This window comes from Folsomia candida, unplaced genomic scaffold (genome assembly GCF_002217175.1).
Source record: "Folsomia candida strain VU population unplaced genomic scaffold, ASM221717v1 Fcan01_Sc006, whole genome shotgun sequence".
NCBI classification, from domain to species: Eukaryota; Metazoa; Arthropoda; class Collembola; order Entomobryomorpha; family Isotomidae; genus Folsomia; species Folsomia candida.
In genome coordinates, this window is record NW_019091198.1 from 7,112,087 (window position 1) to 7,137,925 (window position 25,839).

General features: G+C 37.8%; 1 protein-coding gene across 2 annotated transcripts in view; it reads right to left on the bottom strand.

Annotated features, from left to right (window-relative positions):
- Window positions 1–14,393: 14,393 nt before the first annotated feature.
- The window catches only part of LOC110851011 (serine/threonine-protein phosphatase rdgC), a 41,488-nt gene continuing 30,042 nt past the window's right edge, over window positions 14,394–25,839 (bottom strand). For both annotated transcript variants that reach the window (XM_035853064.1, XM_035853065.1), the window contains exons 12-20: window positions 21,714–21,863; window positions 19,043–19,144; window positions 18,047–18,193; window positions 17,916–17,954; window positions 17,310–17,574; window positions 17,013–17,094; window positions 16,844–16,919; window positions 15,882–15,966; window positions 14,394–15,753 (exon numbers count right to left, since the gene is read on the bottom strand). In XM_035853064.1, coding sequence (XP_035708957.1) covers window positions 15,536–15,753; window positions 15,882–15,966; window positions 16,844–16,919; window positions 17,013–17,094; window positions 17,310–17,574; window positions 17,916–17,954; window positions 18,047–18,193; window positions 19,043–19,144; window positions 21,714–21,863 — 1,164 coding nt within the window. In that variant the 3' untranslated portion in view covers window positions 14,394–15,535. The remainder of the gene's footprint in view (window positions 15,754–15,881; window positions 15,967–16,843; window positions 16,920–17,012; window positions 17,095–17,309; window positions 17,575–17,915; window positions 17,955–18,046; window positions 18,194–19,042; window positions 19,145–21,713; window positions 21,864–25,839) is intronic.

The following is a 25,839-nucleotide window of genomic DNA, read 5'->3' on the forward strand; positions in this document are numbered from 1 at the left end:
TAGAAAAATTAAAATTTGTATGTTTTTCTAAAGAAATGAGTATTTACAAAAATCGACTCCAAAATTATATCATGATAATTCATGTACTGATAGTTCGTACAAAATGTGTAAAGAATTTGTCAATCAAAAATTATCTATGCATTACTGGTTTGCCAGTGACTAATATAAAATTCTGAATAATATAAAATTCACCCCAATTAGACTTTGTGTTAACAGACAGTAATTAATGCATTAATGCAAACAATTTCTATTTGAAGGGAGAGTATTGTTCGTCTCTTATATAAAACATATCGCAGGAGGTAGACAGGGAGCCAGGTAGTTACTGCGCCATTGTTAGAAATATGCTATATTGGGTGAGGCCCGTTTCTAAAGTCATCAAAAATTCGACCATTGACTCATAAATATTGTCATAATGATCTGTGGGAGCAAACAAAGGGTTGACTCGTAGGTGGCCAGGTGGTACTGTGTTAAATTCTGCCCCTTTATAAAATTATACTTGGCTTTTTTCCACTCGATGACTTTTGAAACATCCTCTCCCACCACAGCCTCAACTAAATATGTACCTTACGTAAATGGATTGTTCTCCTCAATAACTAGTTTATTTTTCAACAAATCATTCCAATGCGGAGATGCATTGAACAATATGAGAAGCAAGAGTGCCATAATTCTAAACGGTTTCCGGGACTTCTTGCCCAAAGCATTTTTTCAGGATGTGTATTTGTAGCAGAGTTCAACATGCCATAATTTGTTTGGTAGGATTGACCATTTTCAGACAGGAAGCTTAGGTGGCATCAAACCACTGCTCTAACAATACATTAATTTCGTTATGATCACGATCGATGCTTAACGGAACTATTTGAGAAACAGTTGCATTAATTACAAAGCTACAAGTTAAATTTGTTGCCAACAAGCTTTAAATAAGTTGAGATGAGTTGGCCTTATGTGCAATCAGTCACCACCACCTATTGAAAAATTGGATTGTAAGGATTTTGAAATTCATAATTTTTGGTCCAGCTTGTTTACGGCTCATTAAGGCTTGGTCTCAAATAACAAAATTATAAATTTTGTTTTATTTGAAATTTATATCAGTTCATCCCAAATTTATCTAGGGGTCCAAAAATGCTTAAAACATCAATTTTGCAGAAGGTGGTGCATATATGGCCAATTCATCTTCAACTCATTTAGAGCTTGTTGGCAACACTAAATTTACTTTGCTACAAATTCTCACCATTGCAGTTTGTCGGAGAGTAATAATCATGACATGATAGTATTTACGATTAGCAGGTAGCAGCAGCAATGGTGATGATACTGGACAGGATCAAAAAATGAGACTTATAGCTGGTGAGTGCCTACTATGTAATCAGGTCTGAGAAATCCGCTCGTCATCTCAATAAATGTAGAGCTAGCTTCCTAGATAATAAGTGTCTCATTTTCGTCCGAGAGTTGAATTCTAGATTTGTACAACTCACACTGGATAATTTCTACCATATGGCCCATCTTAATCTGATTCAATCGTGGTGATATCAATATAACGCATGGCAAGTGTACATAGCATGTGCTGTGCTTGTGGAATAAGATCTCTTAGAAAAAGTGGAAAAATTCTCCCATTTTCCGTTCACCTTGTTCTCCGTTAAGAGAGATCATTTCATAAAATTCTACAAATAGAAATGAGGTTGTTAAAGACGCACTCGACAAGGAAGCAGGACCGTTCTTTGCATGCTTGGTTCCCTTAATTTAGAAAATGTCATGAATTTTGAAGTTGTCGGTCTTGTACGGAATAAAGTGCTGGTTGGCTTGGCCAAAGATAAAAATTAGAGGTAAAGCAAGCCTGTGTACATGTGTAGTCGTTTTGTAGATTCTTCTTCTTCGTGTCGCAAGGTCGATGATTGTGGCTTTAAAATAACCACTTGTAAATTGGATCACTAGTAAATTCTACACATGCAGTCCTTCCTCTACCACCATTAACGGCTCCTTTGACAATTTGCGTGTCAAAATGAGGAACATCTTGTAAAACTTTGTTGGACTTATGAACGATAAGAAGGCTGCGTTTTTCTTATATCTAAATCCCATAAAGGTTTTCCTTTATGATCGCATTTATCAATTAACAACATTTGTTGAAGAAATTGAGGTCGGATTCCTCCAATACGGCTTCTTACTTACTTGGATCAGTTTTTGTACAGAAGTTGAGGGTTACATGCTTCACATAAGATTTCGCTCGATATTAAAAAAATAATATAATATCAAAATTACAAAAATTACAAAATATGCCCATCGTTTGGAACCTCAGAGTAAAAACGTTGTGACAAATTAAACATGCTTATTTCCACCGTGCGATATGATCCATATTTTTATCGTGACTGAAGAAAAACTAAATATATTTCTAAATTTAACAGCAGCAAGGAGAAATTGCTTGGCCGTTCTGATCCACATGTTCTCACACAAATGGCACAGAACTCTAGGCAGTTCGCAATAATTGCTTTATTTTGCAAAATTACTTGTAATCATTAATCATTACGCATCATCATGACACTGTAATTAATTATAATGTAGGACTTCATATAAGATTTCACTTGCACGATTAATTACACTTTAATTATTTCAATGCAGAATGGTCACCACTTAAATAATTGCATTTTGTGCGGATCCATCTCTTTCTGAAATAATTCTCAAAAATGAAATGCTTATGAAGCAAATGCCTTGATCGTGAGCATGCAAGGAAGAAATACTTTGTTTGGGTTTGGAATCTTTTATTGAAAGATCGACAGGTATGCGTCTAGCGTTAACAAGGCATTATTGAACTAGTTTTTTTTCGAACACTCCTTAAGTACTTAATTATGACTGGAGTCTGGTAAAGATTTTCATCTTATGGAGTAAAGTGAGTCATTAACAAGTGGAATTAACACAGGCGTAGCCTCATGCAAGTTGCCACCACTCGATCGTTTCAGTGCTTGCCCTTACCTATCGCCTGTACGATCGATTGCATTTAGATTCTTGTCTTCAAGCTGTTTACTGCCTCCGTCAAATTAATTTACTAATTCCATTACCTGAATTGTCACTCTTTTGAGGGCATGGCGGGGGCTGTAATCGGCACATAATGCTCCAAATCTGGAGAAATTTAGCAATTAATTTGCATCTCAAACTCATTAATTTGCCCCTGTCCATTCATTCTTCGATACATTCAACGTACCCAATTTAACTGATGGTTTGGCCAATCTTGTAAATTTCAAAGGCAGGCGTGGACTTTAAAAGTTTAAAAAGTTTTTGAAACAATTAGTGAAAAGTGGACGGAAAATAATTGCAGTAAAGATTTTTTTAGACATTTTTATGCCATGAACATTGACAGGTTTAAGCATTACGAGAAAGTGGTAAATGAGTCGTTGTAAGGTGTTCCTTGCTCCCAGATTCGGAATTTATACGGGTTTATTTATTCAAGGAGCTTCATGTCGTAAGGGCATTTTAGAGAGAAATGTAATGCAATTAGGAGTAAGTAAATCTTCATATTTCATGACAACTTGTACTCAAGGGCGGGTACAAAACACTTTCAACAAGTAATTTATAATGGGACAGATTTGCTGTGGGAAGAAATCAGATCGTCAGCCAAGAACTAAACTTTGTGTGTGTTACTTAATATTATTCGTAAGAAATATATGACCATCAGCTTAAACAGATTCAAAAGTAGCCAAAACACGAATAGCGTTTACTTACTAAATATTTGTTCTTACACCTCAATCACAAATGAATTCTGCTGCTTTAGAGTATACACCCAAAACTGCGTTGCAATGCAATAGATCACAATTTACATAATTGAACTTCTTTTTATAATTACACAAATTGAAACAATTATGCAACCAGTTTCAAATTTCCCCGAGTTCCGTAATGAAATTAAAGCCATTGCATTGCTGCTCATGCTACTCATTATCCTTGTTATGAGTGCTTGCTTTGTGACTTTTGTGTTTGGAACCAAAAAACCGAATTCAAAACGTTTGAATAATATACAAAGAGCATCAACAAGAAGTACCGCTGGCTCAGTCCGCTGCTTTTGTGGAGGTTTTGTGGTGACAATGCACAATGCACAGACTTTTCTCAGACAATTTATCTGTCATCTCATAAATCGTTCACTGTTCCTGCCACACCAAGATGCATTACAATCCCTGTTAAATAATCAAATAAAAAAATTACGGTTGTACAACTACACAATCTTTGTGGAATAAAAACTATGCGGTTTGTATATATACGTATATTGTCGTATAATATGTGCATGGGTTATTGTCAAGTGTTAAGAAACTCGATTAATTTGGAATTTTGTCAACTTTGCCTGGTTACATTATGGATTTAAATTTATGAACACTATAAACATTGCATAATTTTGTTTTGTTAAGCAAAAACAAACAATTCACCAAGATTTTAAAGTAATGCGAATTTTTTAAAAATAAGTTTCTCCACATAAAAATACTGACAATGAGTAAAAAAAATACTAAAATGCGTAGAAGAAATAGTTGTGGAAAGATGTTTAAAAACTCATCTCGAAGAAAAAGTCATTTATTGGGAAGACAATGAGGCGAAACATTCAATAGGAAATGGTGATTAGCAGGTGAGGAAAAGCCAACCGGAGATTCAATCGTCCAGTCACCGCTGCTTCTTGTCATCTCTCTCGTGGAGAAGAAAAACGGACAAAAATGTAAAGTTACATCTGTCCCACCTCTCGTCTCGCCTAATTGTCTGTCCACTCGTCGACCCACCGACGAAAAATAAATTACACACGGTCAAGAAAACACATTTCACGTAAAGAAAGGTAGTAGGTGGGCAGGTGCCTGGTTAAATACTTGCTCAGCATATTTGTCAAAAGAAAGATGCTGCCTTGCTATAAATTCTCACCGTAATAAATTTCAAGATTGCTTTTTAACGGGTCGTGTCCCTAATTTTATACATATTTACGGACGACGTGGAGTCCAGGTACGGTACACGTGCCTTTCGAGGGCAGGTGCCACTCACTTCAAATTAATTCAGTTGCAACGATACCTTCAAGAAAAGATGCTGGAACTGAATGCAAGCTGAATAAGATTGTGTTCTTATCTGGGTCACACTTTTGGGCAGTTAATAATTTTAATATACTGAAACATATGAGGAAGGGTTAAAAATTGCAACAAAGTTAAAGACGTAGTTTCCCTTAGAAAGCTAATATACAACAAGTTTTTGATGGGTGGTAATGCATACGATTGTGTGAATAAAGAGCCCACCTAATAACTTGTTAATATTGATTAGTTGTTGAGGGCACCTAACTATTGAATAAGTTCATGAGAACGCGACACCTGCTTTTCCCCTCAAACATTGTTTGCATCAGAGTGCATGGCACATTTCATTTAATTTTTTGTAACAAGTTGGTTGGTTGGAAGGAAACGTGGCCTGGCCACCGTTTCGATCTCAATCAATTGTTACAAGACAATGGATGACACTTTGTTTAACTGCACCCGAGGAGGACCCATTCATTTCTCAGTGAGTGAGTGTTGATCGAATTTTCCCATTTTGAGGAAAGCCTTTGCCCATTCACCAAACAAATATCTTGGGCCAAAAAAGAAATCCATCAAGCGAGCGTCCTCACCCTGACAGGTACACAACCTTTGTGGAAAGGTGTTTAGCAAACAAATTACTTGTAATCCGTTTAGTTCATACAATATTTGATAAATTGGGCTGACTCTTTGCCACTAAAAATGTGTAGCCTCAACTCGTACAATAAAGGAAAAGGCTCGTTTCATCAACTATTTATTTTTAGACTGGATTCCTGTCTCATCATTCTACTTATTGTGGAACAATAACACCCAATTCTACCTGCATGGAAAGGAAAATAATATTTAACAATAAAAAATAGAAAGATAATAAGTTTCTAATTAGTGATTTGATTATTGTGATGATCTCACAGGTACCATTTTAGATTTAAATGCCATACATAGTTTAGGACCCAACTGGACATTGTGATGCAACTTTTTTTTTAAGATTTGGTTTCTTTGATGTAAAGTAAGAAATGTATTTATAAGAATTATTGCCATGCATGAACCACATGGATTTAATTCAGCTTTGGCCACTGTTGGGCCGATTGCGGCGGTGGTGGTGTGTGTAATATTATCATATCATTTACAGAGGAGGATTTTAAATAAAGAACGAGAGTGGTAAGCCTGACAGGGGAACGAAAGCTCGTTAATATTCCCCAGCTCACCTCCCATTCTCCAAGAAGGAAAACAAAGCTCGGTGGAATTTGGGATGATGGATTAGAAACCTGAATGGATTTGACAAGTCGGTCTCGATGGCCAAAGGAAAGGTTGCTCCACTCACCTTCACCATGTCAAAAGTGCTGTTCGTCTTGGTTACGTAATATCATCTTGAACTTTTTTCGGTAATGTTTAAGTTATCATAATAACGTATGCAGGTACAATAACAACCCTTTTTGGCATCATGAGATCCTCATGTGGTGATCTTATCTGTATGATAAGGTATCATCAGCCATTGTCACAAACATAATTTCAATGACGATTGATTTATAAAAAAAACCTAAAATAAATTATGAGTGGTGAATCACTAGTTAATAATATTTTAAGAAGAAATCAGTAGTAGCTCATAGGTTGCTTGAAGTCGCATGTATGCAAAGTAGCATTGATTCATCAACAATATCAAGAATGAAGAGTCGTATTTATTAACCAATTCTTGGTTATCGGCAATCACTGAATGCAAGCACGGCACAAATAACAAGATGAATGAGCTGATATTTTAAATCAGACTCATCCCTTGTCACCTTGGGCATTGTTTTTAGTCAGTAGCCTTTGCTTCCTGCTTGCCTACTGTGTTATGTACTCATGATGTGAGCGATTAGATCAAGTAGTCTTCTTGAGTAAGGTCAACACCGTGTCAAAGGTTCCGCTTGGGAGAAATTCTCTTGAAACAACATTGTTTTTTGCCGATGTTTCCAACCTGGTGAAAGCTTTGGCTTTTAGCTTATGCAGCTCAGCTTCTTCTAAGAAATGAGTGACTATGATTTCCTTTTTCTTTGGTGAAGATGGGGAAGAGATTTAGGATGAAAAATGAATGGAGTGATGTGCGATAAGATCAAGCGATGACATGACGGCAATCCTTTCATCACATTATTATTACAGAAGACATGCATCATATTCACATCTCATCCCCACCATCATCGCATCAAGTAAATCGTCACTACGGTCAATTCCATCCAAAAATGTGAAGAAGAAATGGGTATGGAAACAAATGACACACGGAAAGCATGCCCGGAATAACTTAATCGGCTGCTCACACGACACAAGATTTCATCCTACGCAAGAAAGATGTAACCCTCGTCGTCATTCATCTTTCAAAGACGTTCTATAATTTCACAATTTGTCTAAAATCTCTTGCTCATTACACATTTTCACCAACCTTGCAGGCATAAGAAGCAGCATACATTGTATGAAGCGGAAGTTTCTCATAGGTTTCACCAAGCTCAATTTAAGCCAGAACATGCAATGTCATGTCATACCTACGTAAGTACTTCTAATGTGGATACTTTGTTGCAAAGCGCGTCATAGCATTCGAATTGAGGACACAATTATTGTGAATATTAAGGTATATAAAATCAATTTGGAAACTCATGTAGCTCTCAAATTTTGACAAAGATTGACGCTGAAGGTGCAGATTCGCAATTTTTTTCAAGTGTCCTTTCAAGCTTATGAAAGTGATGCGAGCATGTTCGAGAAGGGGGACAGGGCGACCATGAGAGATACATAGTTTGAGATCAGGAGTGGAAACAAAATCTGGGGAAACTATTAAGTTGGCGTGTTGATTAAGCATTGCATGCTAAGAGGAGAAGAGTAAGGCGCCGCTGTATCATTACAAACCCAGCGTTTCGTGATCTTGCCTGACTCTCTCGTATCCAAATCTTGTTCCCTTTTGAGTCAGATTCATACGAATGTAGTCGTGTTATTATTCGGTATGATGAGATCACCTTAATGTAATCCCTCTCAACCAGCAGCAGCAGACGCAGCAAGTTTTAATGTCCCTTCTTTTTCTTCAATCAATACCAATCCACTCACTCTGTTTCTGTTTGTCCGATGCAATTTCTTTCCCAGTCACTCATTAATGAACCCTGTCCAGACACTGAGACCATCCGATCCAATTGCTATGTAATCATCATGAGCAACTTTGCTCTTATACGGCATTTATTCAACTTTGTTCGGCGTGTCGACTGTCGGGGGCAAGTTGTTCGTCTTCTTTAAAAACAAACGGGCCACAGATCAATAACAGACGCAGAGAGAAAAAGCACAAGAAAAAGCAGAAGAATCAAGAGCAGCAAGTTGTTGTACGTAGTATTGTTGGTGGGACTGGACATTACCTCCAATTGAGTCCATTCATTTACCTACACAGCCCACGATGCATACATATATTTAGCCGTGTATGCATATTCATTATGCATGAAAAGGTTAAGAAAGAACAACCTCATTGGCAATGGATCCACTCTATTATCCAGTCCACAATCTCTCGAGACGAGATTTGGCAAATTATTCAATCTTAACTTCTTACTTGATTAGGAACGAATCAAATTCATCGAATGGTCGAGCAGATTGAACAACCTGTCAAAAGTTATCCATTTTTACCTTGTATTCAAATCGGTACGTATAGTCCATTAAAATTGTGCAATTGAATTAAATACTGCCAAGTGGCCATGTCTAAAAGCTAAAATAACAAGTATTATGTTTGCATCGCATGAAAGGGTATAATTGTGCAGCATCTGCATTTCATAGCCACTTCGTAAGTACTATCCTATGATTGCCTCCTCAGCATACTACTAATTTCGTACGTGGACAACGTTACCATCCAAAAACATTTTAGGATGTTTGTACGACCAAGTAAAAACTGGGGTCGTAAATCAGTTGACCAGTTACAGCGCAAACAAGAAAGGTGGAGTTGATAAAGGTTGATGATGGGCTGACTATTATGGTGGAATCCAGATATTCACCAGATTAAAGGTTGACTTTTTCATGTTTTGTCCACCACTTGACATTTTATAATTCACTGCTGAACCTCGACTTTGCAGTAGTCATTTTAATTTTTGTAGTGCAAGTATGTATACAGCCAATGGTAGAATTTTGTAGTCGTATCGATACGCAATCGATAGTTTTTTTTGATCGCATACTAATTATCCGTAAAACACATTCCTGCGACCAGTGAGCGGAGAAACTAGGTTTTCATCAAAGTGGTTTAATGGCCCTTGTATTTATTAGAGGTGGGGTTTTCGGTTTCCAAGATCAAGGGCCCGGCCCAGTTAAAAGTGAGATGAGGCGATAAAAGAGGAAAATTAGCTCTTATTTGGTTAGGCGGCTCTTTATCCCCCTTTTCAAGTACACCTCTCCTTGTCCTGCAGTGTAATGCTTGTACTCTATCCGACTCAATCTTTACACCAGCAGCGTCAGCAAAGTGAATCGTCATTTCCAAGTCTCATTTAAAAAAGATAGGAAAATAAACAAATTTTCAGAAAGTGTAGTTACATCAGACTTTACAGAATTGGAGAGAGATTTGAATTTTTTTAAAATGTCGTAAAAATTTTTAATTTTTAGAAACCTATTTTTCACGGGTACATATTATTTACATAATTTGTGCAATAGCTTGAATAATATGAGAAAGTTCTCATTTATTTTGATAATTTACAAGTAGCTGCTCTTTTGCTGCGTGTAAATTTTAGCAGTGGATCACTACGTACGTTGAATTACTCTCTCTTCCTCTCTGTGTAAATATAATGGACTTTTTCGTAATAAAAACTCTGTTGGTTTAGACGAAATGTAATTGACAAGTGAGAATCATATTTCTTGAAAGGAACAGAATATTAACAGGATTTTATAAAATGGACGGAAAAACGGACCGAGTGGGTATCCATCCATATGCACCGTGTGTCTGTAAAGGTTTTTGTGAAGATGCTTGTCTTGTTAACTCGGTGGATGGATAATGGGACGGAGAATAAATAAAATAGCGACTCATTCTGGTGCATGGTGAATGATACAAAGATTACAAAGTCTATTAAATTACCTTACATTACACAGCAATGAATTTGTAGTAATAATAATGAGATGATCCTTCTCTTTTTCTTCTCGACAAGTTTAGCGCATTGGTGGACACACAAAAGGACTTGTGTGGTGAAAAAACAGGTTCTCAAAGGAAAAGCAATGGCAAGCAATGGGTGTAAGCAACTCTGAGCAAAGTAGCCAAAGTCAAATAATAAAAGTGTAAGTGCAAGCAAGCAGTAATCAAATCCAGTACAGTTCAATGTACATTATTCCATTGTATTGTGTCATTATTGCTCTGATGGATAATGAGAGAATGGTCACACAATGGCTCAAGCACCTTCAAACACATATCAACCAACTTCTCATTTCTCTGCTGCTGCTCCCATCCCCCTCAATTTCTGGTATGCACACAAAGCCTGCGATGATGCAGAGGCAGCAATGGTAGCAAAAGTAAGAAGAAGATGATCATAATCATCCTTTATTGATTCCATTTCTCAGCCGCACTCAAATTACAAGCTCCTTCTCACCGTCCTCCACGTCCACCACGACTCCCAGAGATGAGCTTCATCACTCCCAATCATAATCATCAGCTTCTTATATGAGCTTCTTATGTACGAGAACATAAACTCGATTGTCTCACATTGTTACGAATTCTGCAAAACAACTTGGCTTGCGAGTGGTGTGTAAAAATGCAATGCGGATTCTGCATTATTTATGAAGACGACAAAAGTGACGAGAGTACTCGGGTGGACATCTGCAGTCAACACAATGCCATTTGTGACGAAATTTTCGTCTATAATTAAGAATCGTATGTGTATTAGGAGAGGGACGAGATTAACAAATTTTTCTTGTACAAGTTAATTGAACAAACTGACAAGATTAGTAAAACCGTACGTGTGTTGCGGCTTTTGTAAATTATTAAATTCACTATTTTGTAAATATCTTGTGCAGTAGTAGACGATATTGCGGCGCAGGTCTTTTTGCTCCTTATTGTTCATGATGACAACGCTCATCTGAACTCGTTTGTTAAACTCTGTTGAAAAAAGCGAGTGTCTTCTCATAAGAGCGAAGAATGAGAAAACTCATTGTATTTTCTGATACTGTTCATCACCATCTTTTTTTCTATTTCATCTTCCTCGCGTCTTATTATGAGTTTGGTTTGAGTGACAAGAGTGGGTCTTGCAACACGTTAAATAATCATCCTCCCCTCATCATTACGCCCAACTCGGCAGTCAGTGATTTACCTGCCCGCCCGTTGTAACAAATTAAGGGGATTAGCTCCAACTCTGACCGGTCAGTGGTCAGGTAGTCAACGAAATTCATTTCCAATTCCACTAAACCAAATAATAATAAAGCACCACAGTTATCATTTTTGACCTGTGTGAATGAGCACATTTCTCTCCAACCCTATAATCATGCACAGAATCCGTGGTCATGAGACTGCACAAAAATGTGAAACCAGAAGCAAGAAATCCTGGGAAATGTCGACATTTCAAGACTTGTCTGCTATAACGATGATTTGATTTGATCACGATTTACGAACTTTATTAAAAACCGGGGCAATTTCCAGTGATTCGTAATTCGAATTTCCGTAATATTGGGAGATTTACTGCATCTTAAAGGTGACCTTTCATCAGTGGGTAGATTTATGCGATTATTCGAAAAATATATGCGAAACTTGACCTTAAAATGCATTATAGTACGAAAATTGAGATATTCTTATCTTAATCTTAATAAAAATTCATTCCTTACATAAAACACGGAGTGAATTGAATTAACATCACTCATGCATGCATAAGGTAGGTGCAGGTACTCATGGCTGCTCTGTTTTTCTTCTGATAACATGGTTTCTCGTGACACAAGTTCCTAAGATCACGCTATTCTCCATTGTTCACCGAGTACGACATGAGAAATGCAGGAAATTGCATCATTGGTCCAGTTGCTCTTAATTTAATAGTCATCATCGTTGTCATTCTCACAATTCGTCCATACACCCTTATTACTCGGCACATGAGACAGTGTGCAGTAGTAAATGTCTTCATTTTCAGGTGCAATCTGAAATTATTCAGTACCGAAAAAAATACAGCAAAGATACAAAGACACTTCATTCTACAACATATTCAACTAATTTGTGGAAGATATTTCCAAAAATTGGTTAAGCTATGAATGCGAATTAAATTAAAACATATTATGTCCTGTGTCAAATGCATCTTTTCGAGATTTTAGGTTTCTGTAAAGTATTTCACTCGCTAGTATGTACGCAGTGTCATTTTGGAGGATAAGCCTCCTTGTTGGATGTGATTGCCCTGCAAGAAGAGAAAGAAAAGAGGAATCTTCCAGCGAGACATAGCGATACCTCGTGTGTAAGATACTGTCTGGGCGGATTGGTTGGTGAATAATCCAACGAATGGATAATCTCATCAAATCAAGCGCCGATAAACTGTTCATTTAATAACCGTTTAATTTATCCAAACAGCGTTTACCTCAATCACACTCGTCTCGACTGCACTGTGATTATTATTATCATTTATTTCATTCTTCCCAAGTTTCTCGACTCCTTCGACTCCTACTAATCGTACAAGTTGAGAGTTGAGAGTCCTGCCTCATTGTTGAATTAAATTGGACACATTATTACTTCTTAAACGAATGCAACCCGTTTATCTGTAGCACCAGAGAGAGAATTTGTACGTATCTACGTATTGCAAAGACGAACCACTCATCTGTGGCTCCACATATCTGTACCCAAATTTTAAATAAATATTTCCGTCTTAATTGTAATCACATAAAATAACCATCTGGATCTGAATTGGATTTGGTCACGGATGAACTTCTCACCGTAATTGATCCCTAGCTCGGCCGTCGAGATGGAAGACGAGAGAGAGAGTTTGAGACAGTCTCTCGGAGGAGGAAAGTACACGTTGCCTAATAATATGAGGGAATCATGCAACCACAGTTTGGTTAATTCCTGGCCTTCTTGCGTATTTGATGGCCGGTCCTCCTCCTCCCTCAGTCACCGAACAAATCTTATTAGTTAGTACACACAGCCCGACAAGTGATTCACAGGAAGGCTGCACCTCTTCCCAATTCTCACGAGAGTCATGTTTTTCTGCAAATTTTGCGAAACCGAGGCAGAATCTGCAATCTTTTTAAAATAAAAAGTTGTATGAATGGAAGGATAATTGAGTGCTGTAAGTGAAACACGGGAGAAATAATCTTTATGCAGTATCGGATATAAGTAATTATTATTATCTTGCAAAATTTGCTCAAGTTGTGCGAAAATAAAAGTACTCGAATGAGGAAATATTTAAGTAAGTAACGATAATCATGGTCTGTGTAAAAGCACAATTTTGCAAATGGGATTATGTAGATATACGATTCATGTTACGCATTTATGTACTTATGTCTGTTCGTGGCTACATAAGTGAAGCATGCATCGGTCGGATGTGGCTGAACGTGGTGTTTATTTAATCCGGCGTCAGTTGTTGGTGGTTGTGGTCAGCTTGTTGGCAACCACCAATTTCCGAGCGTCTTATTATGCTTTGCCCATAACACGACGAGAAGTGTTCTCATGAGCAATTAATGTTCAACCGTGTCCGGCCTCACCTGAAACCGCCACTCGCCAACTACCTAAATTTACTAACAGCCAGTTAGTTCCACACAAACGAAACCGACACAAATTTCCACCTCCATCGAGTCAAATATTTGAGAACAATTACTCCCAATAAACAATTCTCCCTCTTTTAACTCGCCCTCATGTGTGCACTTTGAGTTATAAAAGTTGGAATAAAGGGTTGCAATACTGGAGCATATTTATACCAATATTTCTCCAGCATTGTAGACCCACCTGGAATTTTTGGTCAAATTTAATTATAGACGTGTATAATACTAACGAATATGTATGACCATGGAACGTCTAAAAATGCATCTTGTCCGTAATTTATTCATATTTCTCATCCTCGATTGACGTTTGGGCACATTTCGGATGACATTTTAAATTATTTATCGACATTTGCAAACTTTACAAAATTTTGATAAAAAACGAAACGCATCTTAAAAACTGTGTACAACAATAAATTGGACGGTAGACAAAAGTATTACTATTTCTTCATTTTTTAGACAATGTGAGACTCAAATGTGCATTCATGAAAGTTTCTAATTTTCAACCAGAGTTGCCCACTGCCTTCTGTCGACACAAGTCGGACCTAAAATCCCAATTCTCTTTTCTGCTCTTTCGCTTTCTCCGGTGGGAGGCAGTTGCATATAATTTCTCAACCTGAAATATGATCTCAAGTTGAGATTCTCAATCTTGGTTTAATTTGAGACATGACATTTCTTAAAAAAATAGGACACAATCAATACAAAAATTTTCAAACCAAGTTTATTGACACGGGAAATTTTGTACGCAACTCAACTATTTTTTTATACAATGAATGATATAAGGTTTTTAAGTATATAGACAGAGTTCACAAGTGATATAACATTATTGTATAATATTCAGCACAGTAAGAAATTGTGAACTTTGAGATTTGAGATAAATATATTTATAACTTATATTTTATGGTTGAGATATTTTTGATCATTTCAGATATAAGTAGTTTAGGTAATCCGGATTAGATAGATATGACTGAATGGATCATGTATATAGTTCACGAGGTACATATCAACGGGACATTTTCGTCTCTTTAATCAAACACTGTTCATCAAGTCAATTAAGTGATATCATGATATTTTACGTAGATGAAGTCATCGTCTTCGTCGCCGGGATAATAATCATTAGCACAGAGGTATGTTTAATTGTGGGTTAATAGGAGGAGGACAGGTATACAAATAACACGGTACAGTATTTAACTATGCACACATTGTAACGTTAGCTAGATAGGTATTTGTATATGTTTACATTGAAATGTTCATTAAAACTTGAGAGAAACTCTTTCAAGTCAGTTTTTGTAGTGAAACCTTAGCATTTAAAAAGGTCAACAATAGGAATTTCTTCCCAAGAGAACACGAATCTTGGACACATGAATTAATGGCAAGTCATTAGAAATAATCTCGGTTCTTGGGCACAATATTTTTTGTTATAATAATTTCCTTCATCATAAAAGTTATGTATAATACTCGAACTGATCACAATTGATATTGGTTGGAATATGAGTGTTCTTATTTAAAAGTAAGTAATAAATCAATAAAAGTTTTGTTTTTCCTACATATTTTACAACTTTTACAATGGAACTTTGAGGTAATTGTCGACCTATTAAAGCTATAGATTTTTTTTTGTAATACTAGATAAAGCGAAACCCATAATAATTTTTTCAACCTTGTGCACGTCCTGTTTATTAAAACACATGTATTTAGCAGAGCGAAAAAACGTGCAAACAAACCTAAACTGAGGAATAATGTGATAAAAATAATAATAATTACACCATAATTCAGAACAACGGCAAGAAAACGATTCGGTGAGTGGATGCATAATTTAGCAAAGCATCAGGTCTTGTTTGTTTTTAATCCTCCAACTCTTCATACTCCAAACTGTCGTCAACCTCTTGATCACTGCTCACGATGCGGAATGTTTCCAGAAACTCGTTGAGGTCAATTTTCCCGTCCTTGTTCATATCCATGCATCGTGCCATTTCGGCCATTTGCTGTTGCGGGATTGGCGATGCCAAATGCCGACCGAGGAGATCACACGCATCAGAAAACTCTTCCATTGATATGTAACCTGTTTGTTTTCATTAATATTTAGCAGACAATTTAAACTTTTATCATGAATGTTTCACATAAAAGGTGGAATTAAAAAAAGTTCTCTCAAACATAAAACTTTTTGTTTCCAACTTGTACACCCTTTACCAGAGTTGTCTTTGTCGATGATACGAAAAATGGATTCCAAACTCGTCTTATTCCTGTACAGAACGTCCACAACAGTGACATCCTCCTGGAATGAAAACAATACAATTTCTCAGGAAATTGCTACACAAGATAAAAATGCAATAACTAACGAAGTTTGGAGTGTAAGGGTATGCAAATAGTGGGACATCCATACGTAGGTATGCATGTACAGGGAATACAGGAGAGAGTAACACCGTCTTCTAACTTTGAACTTTGGCCTTTTTGTTCTTTCCTCATATTCTTTTTTTTTGAAGAACTAAATTCGACTACTTTCTCCGTTTAGTGCCATCGTATGCAATGGAGTGAAAGGCATCAAACGGTGATACAAGTAGAAAAGGAAACCACCACTACTGCTAGCCAACTCACTCAGGAGGAGTGGATGCAACAGAGCTCTTGGCTTTCCTCCCAGGCAAACGGTGGTGCGTGGGAATTTCCACTTGTATCGCATCCAGAAAAGCTTTTCGCCGAGGTATACGTATATTGTAATCTTTGTGAAATTCGTTCAAAAGCTCTTGATTTCCATATTCAATCTTTTTTCCTGCACATCGTGACATTTTTCAAATTATCAGAGTCAAACTCACTCAGAGAGAGGATTCATACGTACGTACGTAACGTCTATCAAGTACAACCGTATATATTAATGGGAAGTCAATTTGTGTCAAATTTATTGTCGGTTTCTTCTTCATGCTTGGTGTGACGCAATCGAGGAAATAGGATGGATTTGATTTTAGCCCTGGCATTTGACTGTTTCCTCCTTACAAGTTATGAATATTATGTGAAAGAATGCAGCCTTTAATTTATTCACGCTCTTCTATTTACTATAGTTCGACTAGTGAGGAATCCATTTGCGTTTAAATTATGAATACCAGGAATTTTCAATCATTTCATACTTCCCGTTATGAGTTTTTATTTGATTTGGGTACCTGTGTTGAAGTGGTTTCCGCTGTAAATGTTGAGTTATACTTGACAAACCCGGTGGGTAGGTCCAACTCGGCAACCCTGTCAATAAATTGTTTCTTTTTTTCGTATCGGTATAGGTTCATTTAGTTCTCCGGTGGTGTAGAAAAAAAAACATTTTCGAGCTTCACTCACCTAGGGCGAAGAAGTCTCCACGGAAGTTTCAGCTCCGTCGCTTGCTCAATCGTGATACACCAATCGTTCAAGCTGATCAGACCTGAAAAAAACGGCAAGGAACTTTTTTCTAACGAAAAATCAGATAAGACAGCAATCCGTTCAGTCAGACTAACTAGTATAAGAAATCTTTGGAAATCGTGGAAAAATCTCATAAAAAAGTCTCCCGTTCAAAAGGTGTGCATTTTTGCACACTACAGACGACTTGGTTCTTCTCCTGGCATGCAAATTTTATTGTGTTATACGTTTGACACTCACCCTTTGATTCTGGGTCGTGCGCTTTGAAAGCTTGAACTAGAACATCTTGTCTTTCACAGATTCGAGATCGAAGTTCTCGAATTGCTGATGCTTCGACAAGTCCGACACGTTGGCGAATAGTCATGTTCCTCAGTTTTGGCGTTGCAGCATTAAACTGGACAAAATACGGTTCCAGAGGTTCCGTTGGGCCTCCAATGAGCCGAACATATGCGCCCTTGTTTGACCCCTCTTCGTAGTAGTTTGACGCAGAGAATACTGTCAGACACTAGAATTCAAATTTATATAATATGTAATATGTGCACGTGTGCATAGCTTTGAGGGAAAGTCGGATATTGGAGGAAAATTGTGATGGTAATTCAACACTGTACATACATAGATGCGACAAGAAGTATTGGAAAAAATAACGAAATAAAATCTCATATACTTATGTACACAAGCTTTTCGGTTAAAATACCAAATTTCTGAAAGAATCCAAATTTCTGAAGTTAGTTTTCTCTTCTTGTGCATCCAGATACATATTCAGTTGCCTGGATTTGATTTCGAGGGCACTAGAATGTCTAGAGAAGCGAAACAAGTGGCACGAGGTACATAATAATAATTTCATACCTTATTATCATGCATGAACTCGTATCCTTCTGGCTTACACTGAAATCATACAAAAAAATCTCTCTCCTTTACACAACATTCGAATGATTATGTGCTCCAGCAGATCTGTTTGGCATTCGAGTTATCCATACCTCATGAGAGCGGATGAGAAGTTGCAATCCGTGCTTTTTTAACACCCTGTCAGTGACATCAGCTCCAAAATATGATCCCCCACCTCGAAAAGTGTTGGGTGAACATCCGACCCCGTTGGACGGGTCGGACCACAAAATGTCCAGCACCTTTTACGGATAATAAACATTAACGACTAGACCGCTATAAATTTGCCCATACGAAAATATATATGTTTCCATTTATATCATAATATCTAATCAGTGCCCGGTCTAAATCCGGGTACTAAATCTCCATTCGAAATTTGTAGACACATTTACAAAATTAACAACTGTCATCGAGCTGGAGCAGTCATCGTAAAAAATTGATAAGCTGACCGTTAAATATTATATTAGATTTAGCATCACCAATGTATTGCTCAGAGTTGTTCTTTATAATAAATCTGCCCCTGTTCTGTATGACTGACTACGTTTATTTGTGATGTGAAGTGACGCCACGGTTTGGAGTTTTAGGTGTCATAACCCTGATTTAGATACCACTAAAAAGACCCGTAACACATCAAAGGATGCATGCCTCGAATAAATTCGTTTTCTCCCATCAAAGCACAGCACAAAACACGGGTTTTAAGAGGGAAAAAAGTTGGCAGGCCTCTACCTTAAACGCATTAATGATGAAACGAAACGACTTTGATACGAGAAGGAGAAAGAGGTGGAAGAATGTGGCTGTAAAAGCTCATCACACAAACCATCGAGGCAGATTACTTTGCAGGCAGATATATTTACAAGGCTACATGACTCGTTGCAATTTGTTTTTCATTGTAAATTATGAACAACTTGCAATTTTTCATTTTAATGACTTGGCAGCTCATCCTACGAAGAAATCGAGATTGTCAGCCTGTCAGAGGCTCTGACTGCTTCTGCTACATGCATGAGCTCGTCGTGTTTTGTGTGACGATTGTTTTCCACAGACTTCTTCCTCCTCCTCCTTTCCCTTAATAAGAAGGACGACGAGACAATTACCTGTCTCCACTCGCTGGAGCTGCTCGTAGTTGAAGTATACAAATCAGAGAGTTGAATTATTCTCCCGTCTTCATCCATCGGAGGTCTTAGAATTGAGACATACTGCAAGACAGAGGAAACGGAAGTCAGACTCTTATCTCCGATATCATCATCAGTTAAAGGAACAGGGCCTGACATACAACTACGCGTATGCACATAACAACCCGTCAATCCACCTCCGGAGTATCCGGAGTCTCCATAAGCCGAGGGATGTGATGAATGGAGCTAGATTAGTATAAGGTTAAAGGGAAGTGATTTTGTGATGTATGTGTGTAATACAAAAGGCGTTAGGACATGGTTTTGACGAATTCGCGGGTGAATATCTCTGGCGGGGAGTTGAATTTTGAACTGATTTTTGGTCAGTTGTAAGATAATACTCTCAAAAAGATATATTTAAAATTTTAGGCCGATAGCTTTATAAATGCCCCCTCCAGTGCCCCCAGAGTTGGAAGGAGCCAAAAAAACACTTTCCAAACTGAATTACTCATATAGCATGATAACCTAAGAGGTCAGAGGTGAATGATTGTTAATATTACAACCCTAGATAATCATTGCATGTAATAATAAAAGAATCTACATGAATTACATAATGTTGGGCCTCCATCGTCGCTGATACTTTTTCATGAAAATTGATAAATTGGACCGTGCACAGGAAAATTGACCTGCTGACCTTGAACGCGGACCCACTCGGTCAAATGAAGATTGAGGGCAAAGCTCTAAGTGTCCCAAATAATATTAAATTAAACAGTGAAGATTTTGTGTAAACAGTTTTGGAGAACGACCCTAGCTAATCAGCTGTCGCGGAATCCTAAAAAACTCGTGAACTTATTTGGAAAATTAATGGTCAAATTTTTTAGAAAATAAATTTTACTAATCTTTTTGTGTCCCCTACTGCAGAACTATTTTATCTACAAGGTACAAGTGACAAAATAATAAAATTATTGCGTTTTGGTTAGTTAAATTATTTCTGAAGTTCGACATCGAAAACGACGGGAACTTTTCCAAAAATTTTATAAGGTCTGATGAAAACTCAGTCCGTGGGGTATAACCACTTATCAAAATTTTGTCAAAAGTACTTCAAGTGCAATATACTATATGTACCTTGGATAAAAACCACGTTAGGGATTTTTAGCATCAAAGTCGTAAAATGTGGGGGCCTTAAAAGTGGAAGAGTTGCGTTAAAGAGCGCATTCCATTAAGACAAGTTTGAAATTAGACTGCAAAACGGACTTAAAAGATACGCATAAGGCAAACGTGGTTTTATATAGTGAAAAGCATGCTAAGTCCCTTAAAAATAGTCGCAAAAAAAAAAAAAAAAACCTTTATTACAACCACTGGACCCCACGAATGGGCCATTACCCAGGGAGGGAGAAGAGTACCTGAGCTTGGCAGTGGGGAAAAACGAGAAAAACCCACTGCAGGCACTAGGACTTGAACCCAGCACCTCCATTCAGCCCACTCAGGTGGACGGTAAGCAGGACGGCATTTCTGCCACTCCGCCTCGTCACCCTTAACACCCTCAAAGACGATTTTTGCATCAGGACCTAAGAAAAAAATATTTAGTTCAACGCCATTTTATAAGAACACTGGTTTGGAAAACTAAAAAAGGACACCTCTCCAAATTTGACCTTGCCTCATTTCGCAGAGTACACAAAATCGGAAGCCAGATATGCTTACCTATAGTTTGAGACATGGGCTTTCACATAAAACAAGTTAGAAATCTCTACGACTAAAAACCATCCCGCAATTAAAGTATGAATTCGTCAAAACCATGTCCTAACGCCTTTTGTATGTAACGTATACCGCATAGGGCAGCCTGGTATAGAAGGAGCATTGTAATTTGGCATATTAGCCACCACTAAATCTGGTTTAGGCAGAGAGTGAGTGAGTGAAAGTCGTCGTGTAACACACCGTGTGCTTCCTCCTCCGAGGAAGGAATCCCCAGAACAGAGAAAACCAAATGTCGTGTCTGTAGTAGATCACGGAGAGAAGAACTACTCGTCGGGCATCGATAACCAGTAAGGGCAAAGACGACGAGGAGGAAACACTGTCCTGAGATGGATTTCGCATTTTACGACTACTTCACATGCAACGATTCCCACTTACCTCTCATGATATCAACTGCTGTCACCCTTCTTCTGCTGGATTCTCTCAAATATTCACCACTCCAACTGTCTCAATCACAGACGTTTCGCTACATGCATGCAGTTCTAGAATTGAGCTACTTTCCATATCTCCTCGTCCTCCAACTATGGAATAATATCCCAACTGTAATGAATTCGCTAATCATCTATTGACACAGAGTGATGAAATTCAAAAGCAAGCTAATTTCTTCTCCATTAATGAAATTATTTATTTAGGATCTCCCTTTTGAGAAAGTCCGTTTTCATCACCGTCGTCGTCGTCAATAAAGTTGAACAAGGTTGACAAGAGGGTGTGTGTAATAATGAGTAGGAAAGACTATGCAATTCGTCGAGGAGTCAACTAATCAATATGTTTGTTTTTCTTAAAACACAAAATTGCAAAGTTGCAAATTAAGTCATGCGTCTAGTCGTGCTTCATTAATTTATAAATGCTTGGAGTGACACTTTGTTTCATGTGTAATAATCCAACGAGCGGGGGAAAGGCTTACTTTATATCGATCGATATCACTAATGATTTTAAGGTCCGTGGTTTCCGATATCCCTCCATGGACGATAAGAACACGACCGTCAATAATTGTTCCCAAAGGTAAGCTTCGATAAACCTGGTCGATTAGGTGCAGCGCTTTTCCGGCGAAAACCTAGAAGTACAAGAAACCACGATGCGGAAAGTGAGAGGAGGAACACATCATTTTTAAGAGGGCATGGGAGGGCATTTAAACTAAAAATCCTGCTCGGGGGAAGTGAACAGTTCAATTATTAACAGAATCATCATTTATGAAAGGACCGATCTCTACGTATATATCAAGCATTATATTATCGTTATCGTTATTATTATTATATGAGCACCAATAACTTATAAGAACACAATAATGCACTTTTCAACAACCATATCCATCAAGTACTTAGTTAACCTCAATAATATCAAACGAAATAATGATGTCAATAAGCCTGGGTCCCAAATGTGATTGCCTTATTCGTCACAAACACACCAACGAGGCAAGGATTTTTTCCCCTCTCGAAAATGATATTTATTAACCCACTGAAATCCTCAAGAAACTGCTGAAACATCGAAATTGAAATTTACTTACATCACCTTTCATTCTCAGCATTACAGAAACGACAACTGACGTAACAAGCTGTAACAAAAGCAGATGAAGAGCCTTCTTCGCCCCCACCGCCGCAGCGCGAGCGTGGCAAAGTAATGATGCTTCAATGAAAGGTCGAGACGTGCGAATCTGAGTTGAATTAAGAAGTTGTATTCGTGCCTGCTGTGAGATTGTCTTATTCGTATTCTCGGCTAAAGGTGAACAGCGCAAGAGAAAGAGACGGAGAGAGAAAGCTGCCTTGTCGGAGTTATCGGGACTCATCCATGCAAAATCCTCTGATATATATACACTTCCCTTGGGAATATACCGTCTCAATCTACCCGAAATGACAATGAAAGTCGGAAATGGCTCTGCTGTTTTACGATCGCAAAATTCAACACAACCACGAAAGATAATGTGTGCTCATTCTACTTTTACAAGTATACATACATATTATGTACAATGGGTATTGCATTTTATGTAATATCTACATTTACACTCGAGACACGGTTGGTGAGCTTTATAAACTTAACTATGTGTTCAAACAACATCTCTCACATTAGTTGGAAAATACCTAGTTTTGAACGGCAGGATGACGGTGCTGGTTAAGTTTTTTCAATTCTAGAAGAAGAAACACCCGATCTTGTAAAATTCCCGTGGGACTGGGTGGAATTATCAGCAGCGGTGATAATACTTGTATAATAATAACTAAGCTTATCTCTCCTCCAAGAGTTAATTAATTAACGATGAGTTTTTCCCAAGCGTAAAGTTCAATCATGGTTTTATAAGAGAAGATGTGACCTTTGTACGTTTCTAGAAGGGAAAGTTTTCCTCACTTTAAGCCAAAGGCGTAAATGCTGAGGATAAACTTTTAAAAGTCTGAGACCACAGAGAACCGCGGAGTAAGGTAAGCTGGAGAAAGTACCCAAGAAGAAATAGGCTTCTCCTATTACCAGGCACACAACTTAAACTCCCACCACCACTAGAGAAAATCCAACACTTTCCCAGATTTCGGTTTTACAAAGGCTTTATCTTCTTTTGGAAATGCGTTTTACTCAATTACAGCGAACAATAAAAAGAGCTTCGTTACTTCAACACTGGGAGAAAGTCGGCGTCGATATAGCGACTCAATTTCAAGACAGATGGAAGGAAACTAAATAAAATGCAGCTTACAAATCAAGGCTATGTAGTAGATAAACTCTTCCTTCAAATACCCAATTTCGATAGTTGATTGCGGCAAGTGAACAATAATGGTTTGTTTAACAGCTTCAAATATCCAGTGCAAGAATGAGTTATGAATTGTGACCTGTCGTCGTTCTAGAGATAACAACCATATGTACTTAGAAATGGTTCACATAAAATTCCAGCTAACCAAACCGGCATGCCGACCATTACCCTATGCCCTATACATACATACATCATGTGAGAGAAGGTCACATGCAGCTGCAAACTCTTTATTGTAATCTTTTGGCATCTTTTTCCAAGAAAATTGGATATTTTGCTGAGCTAAAGCAAGACGGCGACTAAATTCCACAATGACAATCGATACACATTCAAATCGGGTCATGAAATTCCTTTTCCTACTTCTTCTCCTCTCCTCGGAGAGGAAAGAAGAACCAATTCTCTCCAGGATACGTAATGCAGTCGACTGAGGCAGAAGATTCTCGAGGAGTTTTTGAGAGTTAGCTGTGCGAGACGAGTTTAATTTTCTCGAGTTGCTCAACATGGAGCTACGTTGTGGGAAAATAGCTTGACATTTTCCGGAATTGCTCCAATGAGCTTTAAACGTGGATGGTCTTTTTCCAGGGTATGATCCCGACTGACCTGTCTTTGGCAGTTCGTTGAGTTAATCCATGTTGGTGGTTGAGAATGAAAATATGGTATTTAAGCACCACCACCACCACGGCCAGCCGCACTGGTCAAGGACTTTGCTTCCGTGTTTACTTGACATTTATATTCCGATCTTGCTGTGAAGTGAAAGTCTCTCTTTTCTCCCCGAACCAAAAGACAATCTTACGCAACAACACTTTTAATGGGAAATCTAGCCGAGAACAAACCCCGATGATCAAAAAGCGGTTGCTTGATGCTGTCAGTCTCAGTACTGTACAATTTTTTAAATCCAACCAAACTAACACTAAGAATCACTCAGCCCTGATAGAAAATTCCGGTTAAAAGTTTCAATGCTGTGTAAAAGCTTTTGACAGATGCTCCAGATACCACATACTTTCAAACTAACTACATTAACCTACACTTGACGGGCCAGTAATAATATTAGATTCGGTTGACCTATATGCCTAAAGAATTTAATTTTGCTGGCTTGTAAGAGTTTTGTTAAAACTCGAGGCCTCCACTCGCCATCCAAGGTTAAGTGGTCCAGACGACGACTCTAATCAAATTGGCAACATCCATCCCCATTCCCGGCAACATCCCAAACTCGACCCGACAGATCCAAATTAGTTCATTTTGAGACCCATTACTTATAAGTAAGTAATAATGTCCAGAAAATTCAGTACCATCAATTTACTCGTGATTACTCCTGAGCCAGTTGAATGTGTAAGGTCGGAGAATCCTTGTGTTGTTTCAAGAGAGGACTTTCCCCAGTTTACGACACTCCAAAGACAACAACAACAAGATCCTTTCAAGTCATAAATTTGAAAATTACAGTTACTTCTCAATGCTGCTGCTTTAGCCTTCTTATTAAACTCTCTCTCTCGTCGTGGTAAGTAGAAGTAAGAATTACGTAGCCTAGGTACGTATTTAGTCCGGTGCAAAGTAGTTTCCAAGTGGATTTCTTAAAGGTGGTTTGCCTAAACTCTATACGTCAACTCTCATTAGCAATTCACTTCATTTTATCAACAAGGTAATAAGAAGACGAGAAACTTATTGAAAATTAATGAGAATGGGGCATCCTTCCTCTTCATAATAAGTGAGACAATGGGGAAGTACTTAATTGTGTTTCCGGTGAGTGTTGTTTATGTAAACTTATGCCTAACCGAGTTATCAACTTTCGCTCGAGAGAGACAATAACTTTCTGATTCCAACCAAAGTGAGTGAGTAAGTATTCGTAATAATAATAATACTCCTGCTGGGCCTCAATTAGAATACGACAGCTGAAGAAACATTTTCCCAGTTGTCTACTTTCACTAGTCCATTTCATGACGGGAACAAGAAGTAAGTTGTGACATTTGCCAAGTTTTAATATTACCTTGAGGGACAATAAGTCGGAACAAGGAGAACAACTGGATTGAGACCTCATAAGCTTATTCTTTACATTTCTTTATTATTATTACATCAACTTAATGCTCTTTGAACGAAGGCTTGGAATGAATACGTACATATCCAGCGAACAAAGAGGATGACAAAGGATATAAAATCAAACTAAAAGCTTGTTGTAATAAAAGTTGTTCAATCAGCGAAACAAATTATTTATTGTTGTGTCACTCGCGTACACAATTTTCTCAAGTTGGAAATATCGTTTCCTTTGGATATGTATTTTTTTAAAGTGAGTCAAGGCAGAGCAGGGAGACAT